This window comes from Salmo trutta, chromosome 26 (genome assembly GCF_901001165.1).
Source record: "Salmo trutta chromosome 26, fSalTru1.1, whole genome shotgun sequence".
NCBI classification, from domain to species: Eukaryota; Metazoa; Chordata; class Actinopteri; order Salmoniformes; family Salmonidae; genus Salmo; species Salmo trutta.
Window position 1 is genome coordinate 30,358,121 of NC_042982.1, and position 15,343 is coordinate 30,373,463.

General features: G+C 48.0%; 1 protein-coding gene across 1 annotated transcript in view; it reads left to right on the forward strand.

Annotated features, from left to right (window-relative positions):
* LOC115163882 (ephrin type-A receptor 4) overlaps positions 1-15,343 on the forward strand; it is a 60,616-nt gene that overhangs the window by 33,872 nt on the left and 11,401 nt on the right. Inside the window, exons 4-7 of the mRNA XM_029716092.1 lie at positions 1,775-1,930; positions 8,181-8,516; positions 14,825-14,949; positions 15,177-15,336. Coding sequence (XP_029571952.1) covers positions 1,775-1,930; positions 8,181-8,516; positions 14,825-14,949; positions 15,177-15,336 — 777 coding nt within the window. The remainder of the gene's footprint in view (positions 1-1,774; positions 1,931-8,180; positions 8,517-14,824; positions 14,950-15,176; positions 15,337-15,343) is intronic.

The window sequence follows — 15,343 nt, forward strand, 5'->3', positions numbered from 1 at the left end:
CCTGTCGTGCCTCTGTGACACATTTGGGCGTTAAAGATTGTCAAAGATCCTTAACAGATAGAGAGATAACACAAAGCACCTTCCGTTTTAATCCTCTACTCTGTCTTCTACTGTGAGAAGAAGACTAGCGGCTCTCCTCTCCTCTAACCCCTGCCGGCGTGAATCAAAGAAGACCGTAGTGCTGAGCGCTAACTGGTGAAGCGGCAAGGATTGGGGCTGATTGACTAGGAGGGGATGAGGAGATAAAGACTCAGCAGGTAGCAGCAAGCCGGGCTGGGCTGAGCTGAGCTGGAGGCTACCAGAGGCTACGCTAATCCTGTGGCTAGCTACCGCTAACGGGGGAGGGAGAGAAAGACACACAGGGAAAGGAGCCCAGTTTCATTATTGTGCCTCAGAGTAATGAATTTCCCTCTTTTTGGGGTTTGTGAACATCCTTGTGTGTGTGTGTGTGTGTGTGTGTGTGTGTGTGTGTGTGTGTGTGTGTGTGTGTGTGTGTTCTTTGGATAGCAGTGGAATGTGTATTTTCTTAAGGGTGGAATTCCTCTTGTGAGAGAGTGTGGTGTGCGTGAAAAGGCATGAGTTTAGGTTAGTGTGGTAGATGCATGTGCAACTTTGTTTTGAACACTATTCAAAGTGTACGTGTCTTGCATGTTGTATTTTCTTCATTAATTTATGAATGTGGAATTACAATGCTGTTGAATACATTTTTGGGACTGTGCGACTGATGGATAAACCCAGCCTTGTATAAAACACTCAGATGATGACACACTTTTATTCTACCGGGAAAACGATCCCTCTCTGCCCACACACACACACACACACACACACACACACACACACACACACACACACACACACACACACACACACACACACACACCTCCCCCTCTCCTAAACCACCAGCCCTCCGGCCCCAGGGCTCAATGCCATTTGCTGGTCCTGCCAAGTATCCGGCCGCCTCAGTGATTGACAGGCTATTGGCCCAATCAGTGTCCTGGCTGTCTGAACCGCACCTCTCACAGCATCCCTCTTTTGTCCTGCTCTTCTGATCCAGTGCTCTTGGATGAAATACAACCCTCTAGACTTCTCAGATATTATGGAAACGGTACAGTAGAGAGGAACTCCTTGAAAGCCGTGCCCTCAAATCAAGCTGTCAATCAAGAGGATAGGGTAGCGCCGTCGCCCGAGTCGGAAAAGTGTCACCTAGGTTACAATTTGAGGCATGTGTAGTGTAGTGAAGTGTAGTGTAGTGCAGGCCTTATGTGTTGAGAACCTGGCTCAGAGGAGACACTGGGCCAAATGGGGTGACATTTGTTTGTTAATTATGTTGGAATGCCCATGGCTTTGGTTACAATGCACCTCACAGCCCAGCCAATAAAGCATAGTTTAATTCTAGAGAGGGAGGAGGGGCGGTAATGTGATATTTGTTTAACTCTTGTGTGGTAACTTCTCTCTTCTCTATTAGTCTGATCATAGCCAGCCATAGGCCATTGGTGAAATGTTTGGCTTTCAGAGGAGGAAAATGATGACAGATGGGTAGAGCTGGAGAAAATGAATAGATGATGGAGACCCCAGTCAGCTTGTTGAATCGCCCAACAAGAGAAATAGAAAGACAGACAGAGAGAGAGAGAGATAGAGAGAGAGGTGTTAAGTAGTTATGATCGAATGAAAGCAACATTCCCCAGTGTGTGGGGTGTGTACTATCTGTGAGTGTGTGTTTCTCTATGTACAATGCCGACTGACCTTGTCTCTCTCGCTATCTGTGTTCTTACAGCCTGTAAGATTGGCTACTACCGTGCCCTGGCCACAGACGGTGCCTGCTCCAAGTGTCCTCTCCACAGCTACTCTGTCAGAGAGGGATCCACATCCTGTGCCTGCGACAAGAGCTACTTCCGCTCTGAGACTGACCCTGCATCCATGCCCTGCACCAGTAAGTGTACACACACACACACACACACACACACACACACACACACACACACACACACACACACAAATCAATACACACACACACACACACACAAATCAATACACACACACACACACACACACACACGCATAGTATACACCTGGTGTTTAATAGTTGCATTCTGATTCCAGGTGGTACTTAGTGATCACTCAATGTGACAGAGAACTAATTAGGAAATAAAACACTGCATCTAAGATTCACTCTTCCACCAGAGACAAAGAGAGTGGGAAACAGAGAGTGAGAGAGAGAGAGAGAGAGAGAGAGGTAGTCCTACATTGATAACAAACACATTTTTCATTTTGATTGTCTTCCTCCATGACAATTTCTCCCTCCTCTCTTTCTTTATCTTTCTCCCCTATAATCTCTGTTGTGAATCACATCCCACACACAGTCATACTATACAATCAGCTTGGGTACATACATAATCAAGCAATGTTTGCAGTGTGAAACAAAAAGAAACACAGCTACGAATCTGTTGAAATATGCTGCTTTTCTCCATGGGAGGAAGTCTATTCATCTGCTACTGGCAGGGTCTGATTTAATAGGGTCTTATCTAAGTTATGGGGGAACCTGATCCTTAATGTTAAAAACACAAAGATGGAGCCTTGTACGTGACTCTGTGATCTGTCTGTGAGTTGGTTGACCTTTGACATTAGACTCCTGTCTGTCACTTTGTCTGTCTGACTGACCGTGTTTTATTTTTCTGTGGTGCTCTGGGTTTCTACCATGTTAGACCCTTATAATCAAAGGTGTCACTCAATCACCCCCATCTCTCTCCCCTCTCTTCCTTCCTCTTTCTCTCGCTCTCTCTTTGTCTCTCTCTCTCTCGCTCTCTATCTTTCTCTCTCTCTCTGTCTTGCACAAAAAATACTCAGCGTCACAAACACAGACTGAAAAAAGTCTTAAACTACTTTCCCAGTTCGCCCTGCTGGAGGTCAGACAGGGAAAATGCTGGCATCCCTGGTAATTGGTGTGTGTGTTGTGTATGCGTCCCTGTGTGTGCGTCCTCCGATGGTAGTTGATGATTATAACTGGATGATGGGTAATCTCACAGATGTGAGCAGTGCGGATAGGCATTCTTTCACTCCTTTTCTCCCTCCTTTGCTCCCTTTCTCCTTGAACCCTTTTCCTTTTGTTAATCAGTTAATAACCTGGTTAATTACTGTCTTTACATTGATTTACATAGTAAAGACAGTAATCCATCCATCCACACACACACACACACACACACACACACACACACACACACACACACACACACACACACACACACACACACACACACACACACACACACACACACACACACACACACACACACACACACACACACACACACACCCACACTCGGGCCTGTATGTATCAGAGAGTAGAGCAGAGCAGAGTAGGGACACATGGAGATGGTCTCAGTGTGATTTTCCCAATTTTCTTAACAGTGGTTTGGCAGTGGGGAGAGAGGTGGTGGAAAGGGAGAGAGGTGAGAGAGAGAGAGAGAGAGAGAGAGAGAGAGGGTGGGATAGAGGTGGTGGAAAGGGAGAGAGGTGAGAGAGAGAGAGAGGGTGGGAGAGAGGTGGTGGAAACGGAGAGAGGTGAGAGAAAGGGGGGAGAGAGGTGGTGGAAAGGGAGAGAGGGTGAGAGAGAGGGGGGAGAGAAAGGGGGAGAGAGGTGGTGGAAAGGGAGAGAGGGTGGGAGAGAGGGGGAGAGAGGTGGTGGAAAGAGAGAGAGGGTGAGAGAGGGGGAGAGAGGTGGTGGAAAGGGAGAGAGGGTGAGAGAGAGGGGGAGAGAGGTGGTGGAAAGGGAGAGAGGGTGGGAGAGAGGGGGGAGAGAGGTGGTGGAAAGGGAGAGAGGGTGAGAAAGGGGAGGGGTGGTGGAAAGAGAGAGAGGTGGTAGAAAGGGAGAGAGGGTGGGAGAGAAGGGGGAGAGAGGTGGTGGAAAGGGTGAGAGGGTGAGAAAAAGGGGGAGAGAGAGGGGGAGAGAGGTGGTGGAAAGAGAGAGAGGGTGAGAAAGGGGAGGGGTGGTGGAAAGAGAGAGGTGGTGGAAAGGGAGAGAGGGTGGGAGAGAAGGGGGAGAGAGGTGGTGGAAAGGGTGAGAGGGTGAGAAAGAGGGGGAGAGAGGTGGTGGAAAGGGAGAGAGGTGAGAGAGAGAGGGGTGAGAGAGAGGTGGTGGAAAGGGAGAGAGGGTGGGAGAGAGGGGGGAGAGAGGTGGTGGAAAGGGAAGAGAGGTTGAGAAAGGGGAGGAGTGGTGGAAAGGGAGAGAAGGGGGGATAGAGGGGGGAGAGAGATGGTGGAAAGGGAGAGAGGGTGGGAGAGAAGGGGGAGAAAGGTGATGGAAAGGGAGAGAGGGTGAGAAAGAGGGGGGAGAGAAAGGGGGGAGAGAGGTGGCGGAAAGGGAGAGAGGGGGGAGAGAGAAGGTGGAAAGAGAGAGAGGTGAGAGAGAGGGGGGAGAGAGAGGGGGGAGAGAGGTAGTGGAAAGGGAGAGAGGGTGAGAGAGAGGGGGTAGAGAGGTGGTGGAAAGGGAGAGAGGGGGAGAGAGGGAGAGAGGGTGAGAGAGGGGGGAGAGAGGTGGTGGAAAGGGAGAGAGGGGGAGAGAGGGTGAGAGAGAGGGGGGAGAGAGGGAGCCCTACTCAGGGTTGAGTGAATTCCTCTCGGATGGTAATAGCAGGACCCATGCTCTGGCCAATTTACTCTGTGCTCCCTCACGGCCCAACTCAGCACTCAGCCAACAATTACTGAGACAGAAAAAGAGAGGGAGGGAGAGTAGATGGGTGGAGTGAGGGAGGGAGTTGGGATGGAGGGGATAATGGGGGAGTGGGATACGGAGGCCAGGGGGAGTAGGGAATTGAGAAATAGGAAAAGTGGGTAAGATGGAGGGAAAAGGGAGAACGAAAGAATGTTGGTGAACAAGGATCCCTCCTTCTGTTTGTCCAAACGCTCAGTTAACATGGTGGAAACAGTTTCAGGTAACAGTGTGGTAACATTTTGGTAACGTTTTTGTAATGTTTAGGTAGCACACACACACCTCCCCTTCTCCTAAACCACCAGCCCTCCGGCCCCAGGGCTCAATGCCATTTGCTGGTCCTGCCAAGTATCCGGCCGCCTCAGTGATTGACAGGCTATTGGCCCAATCGGTGTCCTGGCTGTCTGAACCGCACCTCTCACAGCATCCCTCTTTTGTCCTGCTCTTCTGATCCAGTGCTCTTGGATGAAATACAACCCTCTAGACTTCTCAGATATTATGGAAACGGTACAGTAGAGAGGAACTCCTTGAAAGCCGTGCCCTCAAATCAAGCTGTCAATCAAGAGGATAGGGTAGCGCCGTCGCCCGAGTCGGAAAAGTGTCACCTAGGTTACAATTTGAGGCATGTGTAGTGTAGTGAAGTGTAGTGTAGTGCAGGCCTTATGTGTTGAGAACCTGGCTCAGAGGAGACACTGGGCCAAATGGGGTGACATTTGTTTGTTAATTATGTTGGAATGCCCATGGCTTTGGTTACAATGCACCTCACAGCCCAGCCAATAAAGCATAGTTTAATTCTAGAGAGGGAGGAGGGGCGGTAATGTGATATTTGTGTAACTCTTGTGTGGTAACTTCTCTCTTCTCTATTAGTCTGATCATAGCCAGCCATAGGCCATTGGTGAAATGTTTGGCTTTCAGAGGAGGAAAATGATGACAGATGGGCAGAGCTGGAGAAAATGAATAGATGATGGAGACCCCAGTCAGCTTGTTGAATCGCCCAACAAGAGAAATAGAAAGACAGACAGAGAGAGAGAGAGATAGAGAGAGAGAGGTGTTAAGTAGTTATGATCGAATGAAAGCAACATTCCCCAGTGTGTGGGGTGTGTACTATCTGTGAGTGTGTGTTTCTCTATGTACAATGCCGACTGACCTTGTCTCTCTCGCTATCTGTGTTCTTAAGATTGGCTACTACCGTGCTCTGGCCACAGACGGTGCCTGCTCCAAGTAGCATTTTGGTAGTGTTTTGGTAGTGTTTTGGAAGCGTTGTGGTTGCGTTCCCTACTGTTTAATTACCCAGTGTCAGCCACAGCTGATGGCTCCCATCTCCCTCTCTCTTACGCTCACCCTCTCTGTCTGGACAATCCTGGGAGCAACAGGTATGGCCAAAGGTAGTGTTAATGGGATGTAGGAGACCAGGGAGCTTCTGGAATGTGTCTGTGATTGAATAGAACATTATATAATAACCCATCATATAGTTAGTTCATTAAACAGCACAGCATGACTTACCATGACAACAACTAGCAGACAGACAGACACATCTTACTGACATACACATAGTCCAAAACTAACACACACACACACACACACACACACACACACACACACACACACACACACACACCACACACACACACACACACACACACACACACACACTACAATATCTCCCGTGCTCAGACATGGACCCAAACCCCATTGTACTGGGGGATAAATCCAGCTCACATACATATGACCTTAGTCCTCTTCCATTTATGACAGAATGCCACTAAGAAAATCTATCTGTTTAATAGCTCAGTGTTGTAGCAGGAAACCACAGAGGAGATAGGAACAGGAAGACTGCTACATTGAACCTTACATGACAAAAGACCATTACAGTGATGGTTCTGCAGCTACCGCCACCTTAATATAGAAACCATCATCTATAACTGACTGGATGGAGGGGGGAGGGAGGAGAGGGGATGAGGGAGGGAGGGAGGGAGGGAGGCTTCATCATAATGTTTAATGAGAACTGGTAATGGATTGTCAGACAGGGAAGGGGTTGAAGGTAGGGGTGATGCTAATATTAACCCTGTACACACACACACACACACACACACACACACACACACACACACACACACACACACACACACACACACACACACACACACACACACACACACACACACACACACACACACACACACACTGTACATGAGGACCCAGTAAATTCCACACCAGTTCTCAGCTCTCCTTTCTAGCCCTCTTTTTCTATTCCTCAATTCAAAAGGAGAGAGCACTGCCCATTTCCACCCAAATCATCTCTATAGCTTTTAGGTGTCTTTCAGTTGGAACGACGCTCTCTCTCTCTCTCTCTCTCTCTCTCTCTCTCTCTCTCTCTCTCACACTTTATCTATCTGTCTCTCTCTCTCTCTCCCCCTCCCTATCTCCTCCCCAGTACAGCCCCTGTCCTCCATATTAATCAGTGGCTTTTTGCTTCCTGGATGAACAGACGGTGTTTGTCTTCTCCTTCTCCCCCCCTCTTTCTCACTCTATCATCCTCTTCTCTACTATTTGTAAATGCATGGACTATCACCAGATTGACCACACAAACACACAAGCGCGTACATACACTTACATGCACACACTCCTCCAGTCGTTCTCCCCCCCGCTCTCTCTCTCTCTCTCTCTCTCTCTCAGTTTCTCTGTGTAATCATTCATTGCCACGTCGCTCCTCCAAAAATAACACTGATAATTAATTTCCATTGTGAAATGATTCGTCATTAGATGGACTGGCATTCATATTTCAGCCCGTGTCCGTCCCTTTGCTCGCGCATGTGACCTCCATTAGTCTGGGGGTGGGGGGGGGGGCGGGGTCTAACAGTTAACTTAATTACTGTTTGCCATGTTTGAAAGCAACATGTGAATTAGGAGTGTACAGAGTGAAACATTATACAACACAGACCCTAGATCAAGGCCACTTCTTTATTACTGGGTTGAAAACAAACTCTGTCAAATCCCTAAGAGAGTCCCATAAACAGATCTGGGACCAGCTGGGTTAGGCTCGCTGCCATGACAACTAATTACACATCCACCACATGAATGTAACACAATCAGTTCAGGGATTACATTTAACTTAATATCTTGACTAAACCAAGTTGAAATTGGACTTCCTAACTTCCCAGACCTTTTGAAAAGAAAAGGAGACCTCAGGAATAGTTGGGTTAGCAGGGACTGCAAACTATAATTAGGACTTAATCACTTAGCTATAGCCACCACAGACAAACACTATTATTGAATTCCCCAAAACAAAGTGTTTCAATTTCAACAATTTAGTGTTGTCTTTAATTGCAACACCAAAGTCTACTCAGTCACTTCAAACCAAGTCTCTCTTCTCACAGCTGCTTTGTCTGACAGTTACCCATAAGTTTGGCTAAGTGAGAGTACTTCAGACTACCTCTCGAACCCTGTACCTTTCTCTCCCTCTTCTCTCTCCCAGGACCCCCGACGGCTCCGCTCCACCTCATCTCCAACGTCAATGAGACATCGGTCAACTTGGAGTGGAGCACTCCTCTCTCCTCTGGCGGACGCCAGGACCTCAGCTACAACGTGGTGTGTAAACGCTGTGGGCCCGAGGGGACACGGTGTCAGCCCTGTGGGAACGGGGTCCACTTCAGCCCCCAGCAGCTGAGCCTCAGGGCCACCAAGGTGTCTATCAACGACCTGCAGGCCCACACCAACTACACCTTTGAGATTTGGGCTGTTAACGGGGTCTCCCAGCAGAGCCCTGGACCTGAGCAGGCTGTGTCGGTGACGGTCACTACCAACCAGGCCGGTGAGTTGGGGTTGGGGTTGGGGGGAGATGTGTGTGGGTGGGGAGAGAGATGCTGGAGACTGTTGTTGTTTGTTGGGTTGTTTTGGTAAATGTTGAAATGTGCTTTGAATGTTTGAATTTTATTTTATTTTAAGGGGAATGGGGAAACAGACAACATTTGTATTCTAATGAATTGTATTGATTTGGTTAGGCTTAATTAAGTTGCGGTATGTTGGGTAGGGCAGTGTGTGTGTGTGTGTATTGTTCCAGTGGAATGGGATCATGAATACCGCGGCTGGCCCTCTACAATCACAGTAGAGCTCCCTGCCTGGTGGTGCGCTGAAAGGCCCCTGTTGTTTTGTCGTTTGGACATTTTTTCTCCAGTTGTTGTGCAAATGTATTTTACGGCTGTGACCTTTCCTTTCCTCCTGATAGATGATTATTACCTCTGGTTTTACTGCGGCGCTCTTGGGTGGCGGGCTAAGTGCCTTTTTGTGTTGCTGTTTTGATCCCTGGGAAAAGAGAAGATCTCTGGAGGATTCTGACTGGCTATTTAAGGACAGGATGGCTTGATTTATCTGGTCTGGGAGAAAGGAGAGATTAATGGATTTAGAGCTGCCTTGAAAACAGTTGTCCTGCGATAGTAAGATATATAAATTATGTTGCCTTTGGCTCGTCACTGAAGCATGTTTCACAACTGTTTTCCATTCTCTAATACTTACATTAAGTTAGCCCTCCTGCAGCTGGAGGCATTAGGAGTGTGTGTGTGCTTGTGTGGTCATGCTTGTGTGTGCGTGTGAGGCAGAAATGTCTGCCTGTGCACGTTATTTTGTGTGTTGTGTAGAATGTATACGTGTGTGTGTTAGAGAATGCCTGTGCATGTGTGTGTCTGAGAAAGTGTGTGTGTGTCTTGAGAACGTGTGTGTGTGTCTTGAGAACGTGTGTGTGCGTCTTGAGAACGTGTGTGTGCGTCTTGAGAACGTGTGTGTTTCTTGAGAAAGTGTGTGTGTGTCTTGAGAACGTGTGTGTGTGTCTTGAGAACGTGTGTGTGTGTCTTGAGAACGTGTGTGTGCGTCTTGAGAACATGTGTGTGTGTCTTGAGAACGTGTGTGTGTGTCTTGAGAACGTGTGTGTCTTGAGAACGTGTGTGTGTGTGTCTTGAGAACGTGTGTGTGTGTCTTGAGAACGTGTGTGTGCATCTTGAGAACGTGTGTGTGTGTCTTGAGAACGTGTGTGTGTCTTGAGAACGTGTGTGTGTGTCTTGAGAACGTGTGTGTGTGTGTCTTGAGAACGTGTGTGTGTGTCTTGAGAACGTGTGTGTGTGTGTCTTGAGAACGTGTGTGTGTGTCTTGAGAAAGTGTGTGTGTGTCTTGAGAATCGTGTGTGTGCGGGTTGAAGAGAATAGCACCAGAGTTGATTGGATTTCTCCCCTAATACTCAGTAGGGGTTTTCAGAGCTCTGATTTCACCCCTGTAATCCAGACAGTCATCTGTGGCTGTCCCTCTCTCTATATCACCCCCATCCAGACACAGTGGATTACACATTTATTATGATAGATTTATTATGATATGCTCTGTAAAAAGCCACTTGGGCCAGCAGCCTTGATCAAGATTCAGGTTTCTGTAGGGAAAGAGTGCAGAGGGGGAGTGGGGGGATTACTAATTTCACCATGAACAATCCCCCTGGTAAATCAGACAGGGTGTAACCCCTTCACCCCTCTGGATGAAGGAAGGGGTGTGTGTGGGGCTGAGGGGTGGTATTCAGGGTTTTGGAAGGATGTCCAGCTTTGTGCTGACCTGTAAATGGATGTTTAGAAAGTTTATGAGATCCAGTCTTTACTCTAGATCTTGTGTGTGTGTGTGTGTGTGTGTGTGTGTGTGTGTGTGTGTGTGTGTGTGTGTGTGTGTGTATGTCTCAGTATGATCCTTGGTATGTGTAATGTCTTGAAAAGGTAGTGAGTTAGTGCGTGCAAGTGTTTGTCATTGTGTGTGTGTGTGTTTCCATCACTATGTGTTTGTCATTGTGTGTGCGTGTGTTTCCATCACTATGCTGAATCGGAAATGCAGGTGAACACGGGGACCTGGGTGGAAGGAGACTTTATTGGGGATCTCGTATGGGGGAAACAATTTCTCGACGCCCTGAAAAACAGCTCCCACTTTGCCAGTTTTTTCATCTGCTGCAGCAAATCAAGTGATTCCAATCTGGCAACCAGACTCCAATATGGCACCCACATGTGTTCCCCGGCCTTTGTTTCTTTAATGTCAAACCATAATCCACAACATATTCTCCAAACCACACGGTCTGACCACAGCTGGTCCAGTTACCTGAATATCTCAGAACGAACATGTTCACAAAGACAAACTCATTCACTCAACTCTCTCTCTCTCTCTCTCTCTCTCTCTCTCTCGCTCTCTCTCTCTCTCTCTCTCTCTGTAAGACAAACTAACTCACTCAAAAGCGTAACTTACTCACAGGGCCCAACTCTTTCTCTCTGTGACACACAGACTCAAAAAGTAGCTCAAAAAGTAGCTAGCTCAACAAACTTACCCACAAAGACATTTTCATCCACCCAGGGAGCAAACGTTCAACTAATCTCAGTTTGTCTGTGTTGCTCATTCCCAGCTCTGCTAATGTGTCTCTGCTAGCTAATATATGCATGGGCTGCTGTGTGCCGTTGACTTTCTCCACTGTCTGTGAGCGATAATGTGAGTATGTGTATGTTTTTATGTGTGTTTCCATCTGTCTGTTGGTATAATGAGTTTGTGTGTGTGTGTGTGTGTGTGTGTGTGTGTGTGTGTGTGTGTGTGTGTGTGTGTGTGTGTGTGTGTGTGTGTGTGTGTGTGTGTGTGTGTGTGTGTGTGCGTGTGTGTGTGTGTGTGTGCGCGTGTGTGTGTGTGCGTGCGTGCGTGTGTGTGTGTGAGTGTTGCGGCGGGCGAGCTGTAAAAGAGTTTTTGGAGCACATTATTGGGAAATGAGATCTGAATATTCATTGCTTTTCCACTTAGTATTCCGTGAGCGTTTTAGCCCACGCTTTCAGGAGGCAGTAAGACATTACAGATCTGCCCCACATTCAGGTCTGTCTACAGAGGTGCTGGGCAGGCAGCTAGTTTACACTGTTATTCTCCAATGTAGCCCTCCTGTTACATCTCTAATCTCCTGCTTCGCCTGTGTTAGCTTGATCCTGGCCGTGTGTTTGGCGTGTGATAGTGACACAATGTGTGTGTATGTAGGCCTACATGTGTCCTATGTGTTTTTGGGGTGTGTGTGTGTGTGTGTTCTCGCGTGCATGCATGTGTGTGTTCTATCTTCTCTAAGTCTTAAACTTTTCCCTGATTGATAGTACAGTGTGTGTCCTTCCATTGTAACCTTCACCTCCTCCATACCAAGCCTTAGAAGGAACCACTCACAGAATCACTCATCTTTAACTTCACATTAGCCTTGGAAAAAAGCAACAGAGGACCAGAACCCGATTAAATCTCCATATCTGTCATCTTTGGAGAAAAGATGAATGTGTGGATTACCTAAGGGGAATGGGCCGGCTGACCCTTTGGATTTCTTTCTGGTCAGGAGCGTCCCTGGCCACCCCCGGGGGGCCCTTCAAAGTGGGTCTGGCTGCTAGGCGCCCTCCAGTAAATATTGATTTGAGGGTTACAAATGGCCGCCGTTGTAATTGTTTAATAGAGACGCAACACTTTAGCCCGACCGGCAGGATGACACAACCCAGGGAAATCTATTTACCGCCTCTCACTCTGAGAGCTGTCTGTACACCCCCCCACCCCGTTCCAGACCCATCGCCCCCCTTCAAACCCCACTGCCCCCACCACTGAAACATAACCCATCGTTGGTGCTTGGATTCCAGGCCTGGTTGAACTCAGTCCCTCCCTAAAAGCCTGCTTGTGTTAGCATTAGAGTGAACACTAGCCTCACGGAACAGTAACCCCTGGACTGGTCTGGGGGAATAGAATATATATAATGTCACAGATAATCCTTTCATAATCGACGATAGGGGTCGCCTCAATAATCACAGCAGTGTAATTGTTTAAAAGGCAGCACCAGGTAGGCTGGATAGGAAGTTTACAGTAGCCAGAATCACGGGTCAGAGATTTACTTCTATAGCTTCTATAGTAGTACTAGCTTCTATAGTGTTACTGCTCTAGCTAACTTAAATGGCAGACGGTAAGCTACCAAAATATCAGCAACAATGTTTTGCCTGCATTTGTGTTTTAGCTTTGGAGATGTAAGGATAATGTAAGGTAGCCTATGGTGGAGATTCAGGACAGTGTGTGTGACTGGGTCTGTGTGTGACTGGGTCTGTGTGACTGGGTCTGTGTGTGACTGGGTCTGTGTGACTGGGTCTGTGTGTGACTGGGTCTGTGTGTGACTGGGTCTGTGTGACTGGGTCTGTGTGTGACTGGGTCTGTGTGTGACGTGGTGTGACTGGGTCTGTGTGTGACTGGGTCTGTGTGACTGGGTCTGTGTGTGATTGGGTCTGTGTGTGACTGGGTCTGTGTGTGACGTGGTGTGACTGGGTCTGTGTGTGACTGGGTCTGTGTGTGACTGGGTCTGTGTGACTGGGTCTGTGTGTGACTGGGTCTGTGTGTGACTGGGTCTGTGTGTGACGTGGTGTGGCTGGGTCTGTGTGTGACTGGGTCTGTGTGACTGGGTCTGTGTGACTGGGTCTGTGTGTGACTGGGTCTGTGTGACTGGGTCTGTGTGACTGGGTCTGTGTGTGACTGGGTCTGTGTGTGACTGGGTCTATGTGTGACTGGGTCTGTGTGTGACTGGGTCTGTGTGACTGGGTCTGTGTGACTGGGTCTGTGTGTGACTGGGTCTGTGTGTGTGTAATGTGTATATATGGGGGAAGGGTTAATGGCTGTTGAGGAGGTGAGAGGAAGGGGCTGGAAGGGTGTTTCTCCTGAAGGGCTTTACAGTAACAACATTTGACTTGCATATGCGTCTATATATTTTGCTGTGCGACCTGGAATTTTTATTTAGGAGCACTTGTGCACCTAGAAAAATGAAGGATTCTATCATTAATATCTCAAATATTTTTCCTTGTGCTCCTAAATGTCTTTGTGTGCACCTACATTTTTCAACACGTGCTCCTTGTAAAAAAGGTCAGTGTAGAGCCCTGCTCTGTCTGAAGATGTCTTTGAACTCCCCCATCCAGCTCTACCTGACTGTGTGTGTGTACTCTGCCTGCCTGTCTGTTTGTCTGTGTGACCCTCTGTCTATAATTGTATTTGTCTTTCCTTGGGCACAAGTGTGCGCTGGTCTTTTTGAAGGCTCCACCTCTGCATTTGTCAGTGCTTTTCCATCAGTAAGTGGATGTTTTTCCCCAGACAACTATATCCATATGGATGATGTGACTTTCTAGTGTCGTCTGTGACTGACTCTGACCCAATGTGTGTGGAGCGAGTTGGGAGGGAGTGGGATGGAGTGAGTGTGAGCTGTTATTTGTGTTTTAACCTGCAGATGTTGAAGGCGGAACACAGACACAGAGCAGCTGGTTGAAATACTGTCTCATTATGGGCTGCTGCAGAATGGCCTTTAGACATTGACCTCTGCCTACGTTTAATAAAAAAACGATTGATTGGCTAGAAGACAGAGCAGCAACAGCAAGGGAGCAGGGGAGACGTCATAGCAACGCAGTGGTTTCCCAGGGTGACCAGAGAATCTTTGGAATTTGCGGGACAGGAAGTGAGGTAGTCCTTAGCTTAGCTTGGAGCATCTGCTGTGTGGAGAAGAAGGGAAATGGAGCTGAAACTAGCTGTAGGCATTGGGAAGGTTTGTTTTGATGTATTCCAACCATTTGGCTTAGCAATAGAGCTTCACCATTGGACTCCTTAATTGTAGCGCTGCAGCCGTAGCCATTAGCCGTACACACCTAAGCCCTTTGACTGGGAGCCAAGCTGAACGGCAGGTGGAGTTGATTGCCTCATGGCATGGTATGGTGACTTTCTCAGAAAGAGGAATAGGAAAGAAACAGACTTAGTGGCTCAGAGGGTCAAAACAACAAGGCAGGATAGGTCAATGCTCCCGAGTGGCGAGTGGCTCCCGAGTGGCGCAGCAGTCTGAGGCACTGCATCTCAGTGCAAGAGGTGTCACTATAGTACCTGGTTTAAATCCAGGCTGTATCACATCCAGCTGTGATTGGGAGTCCCATAGGGCAGCGCACAATTGGCCCAGCGTTGTTGGGGTTTGGCCGGAGTAGGCCGTCATTGTAAATAAGAATTTGTTCTTAACTGACTTGCCTAGTTAAATAATTGTTAAATAAAAAAAGAAAAGGCTAAAAGCTCTCTCTTTTTGTCTTTCCTTTCTGTCTCTAGCCCCGTCTCCCGTCAACTCGATCCAAGCCAAGGACATCACCAGACACACCATCTCCCTGGCATGGCAGCAGCCTGAGAAAGCCAATGGGGTCATCCTGGAGTACGAGGTCAAATACTACGAGAAGGTGAGGTGGGAATTGTACTTCTCTGGGAAATGCAGTTCTCTGGGAAATGCAGTTTGTTTCCTCAGGCTTTAAAATAACATTGAACCTGACAGGTTGAGAATTCAATTTTTTTCTGAACAGTGAAAAGGTGACAACCTGACTGCCTCCTCTGACGAAGCTGAAGTAAGATCCTTTGACATGCAAGGAAAACCACCTCAACTCTTTTCATCCCTCTCTCTCTCCTTCAGGACCAGAATGAGAGGAGTTATCGCATTATCAAGACGTCGTCCAGGAACACCGACATCAAGGGCCTGACCCCTCTGACCTCCTATGTGTTCCATGTGCGCGCTCGCACCGCCGCCGGCTACGGAGAGTTCAGCGCTCCCTTCGAGTTCATGACCAACTCTGGTAAGTG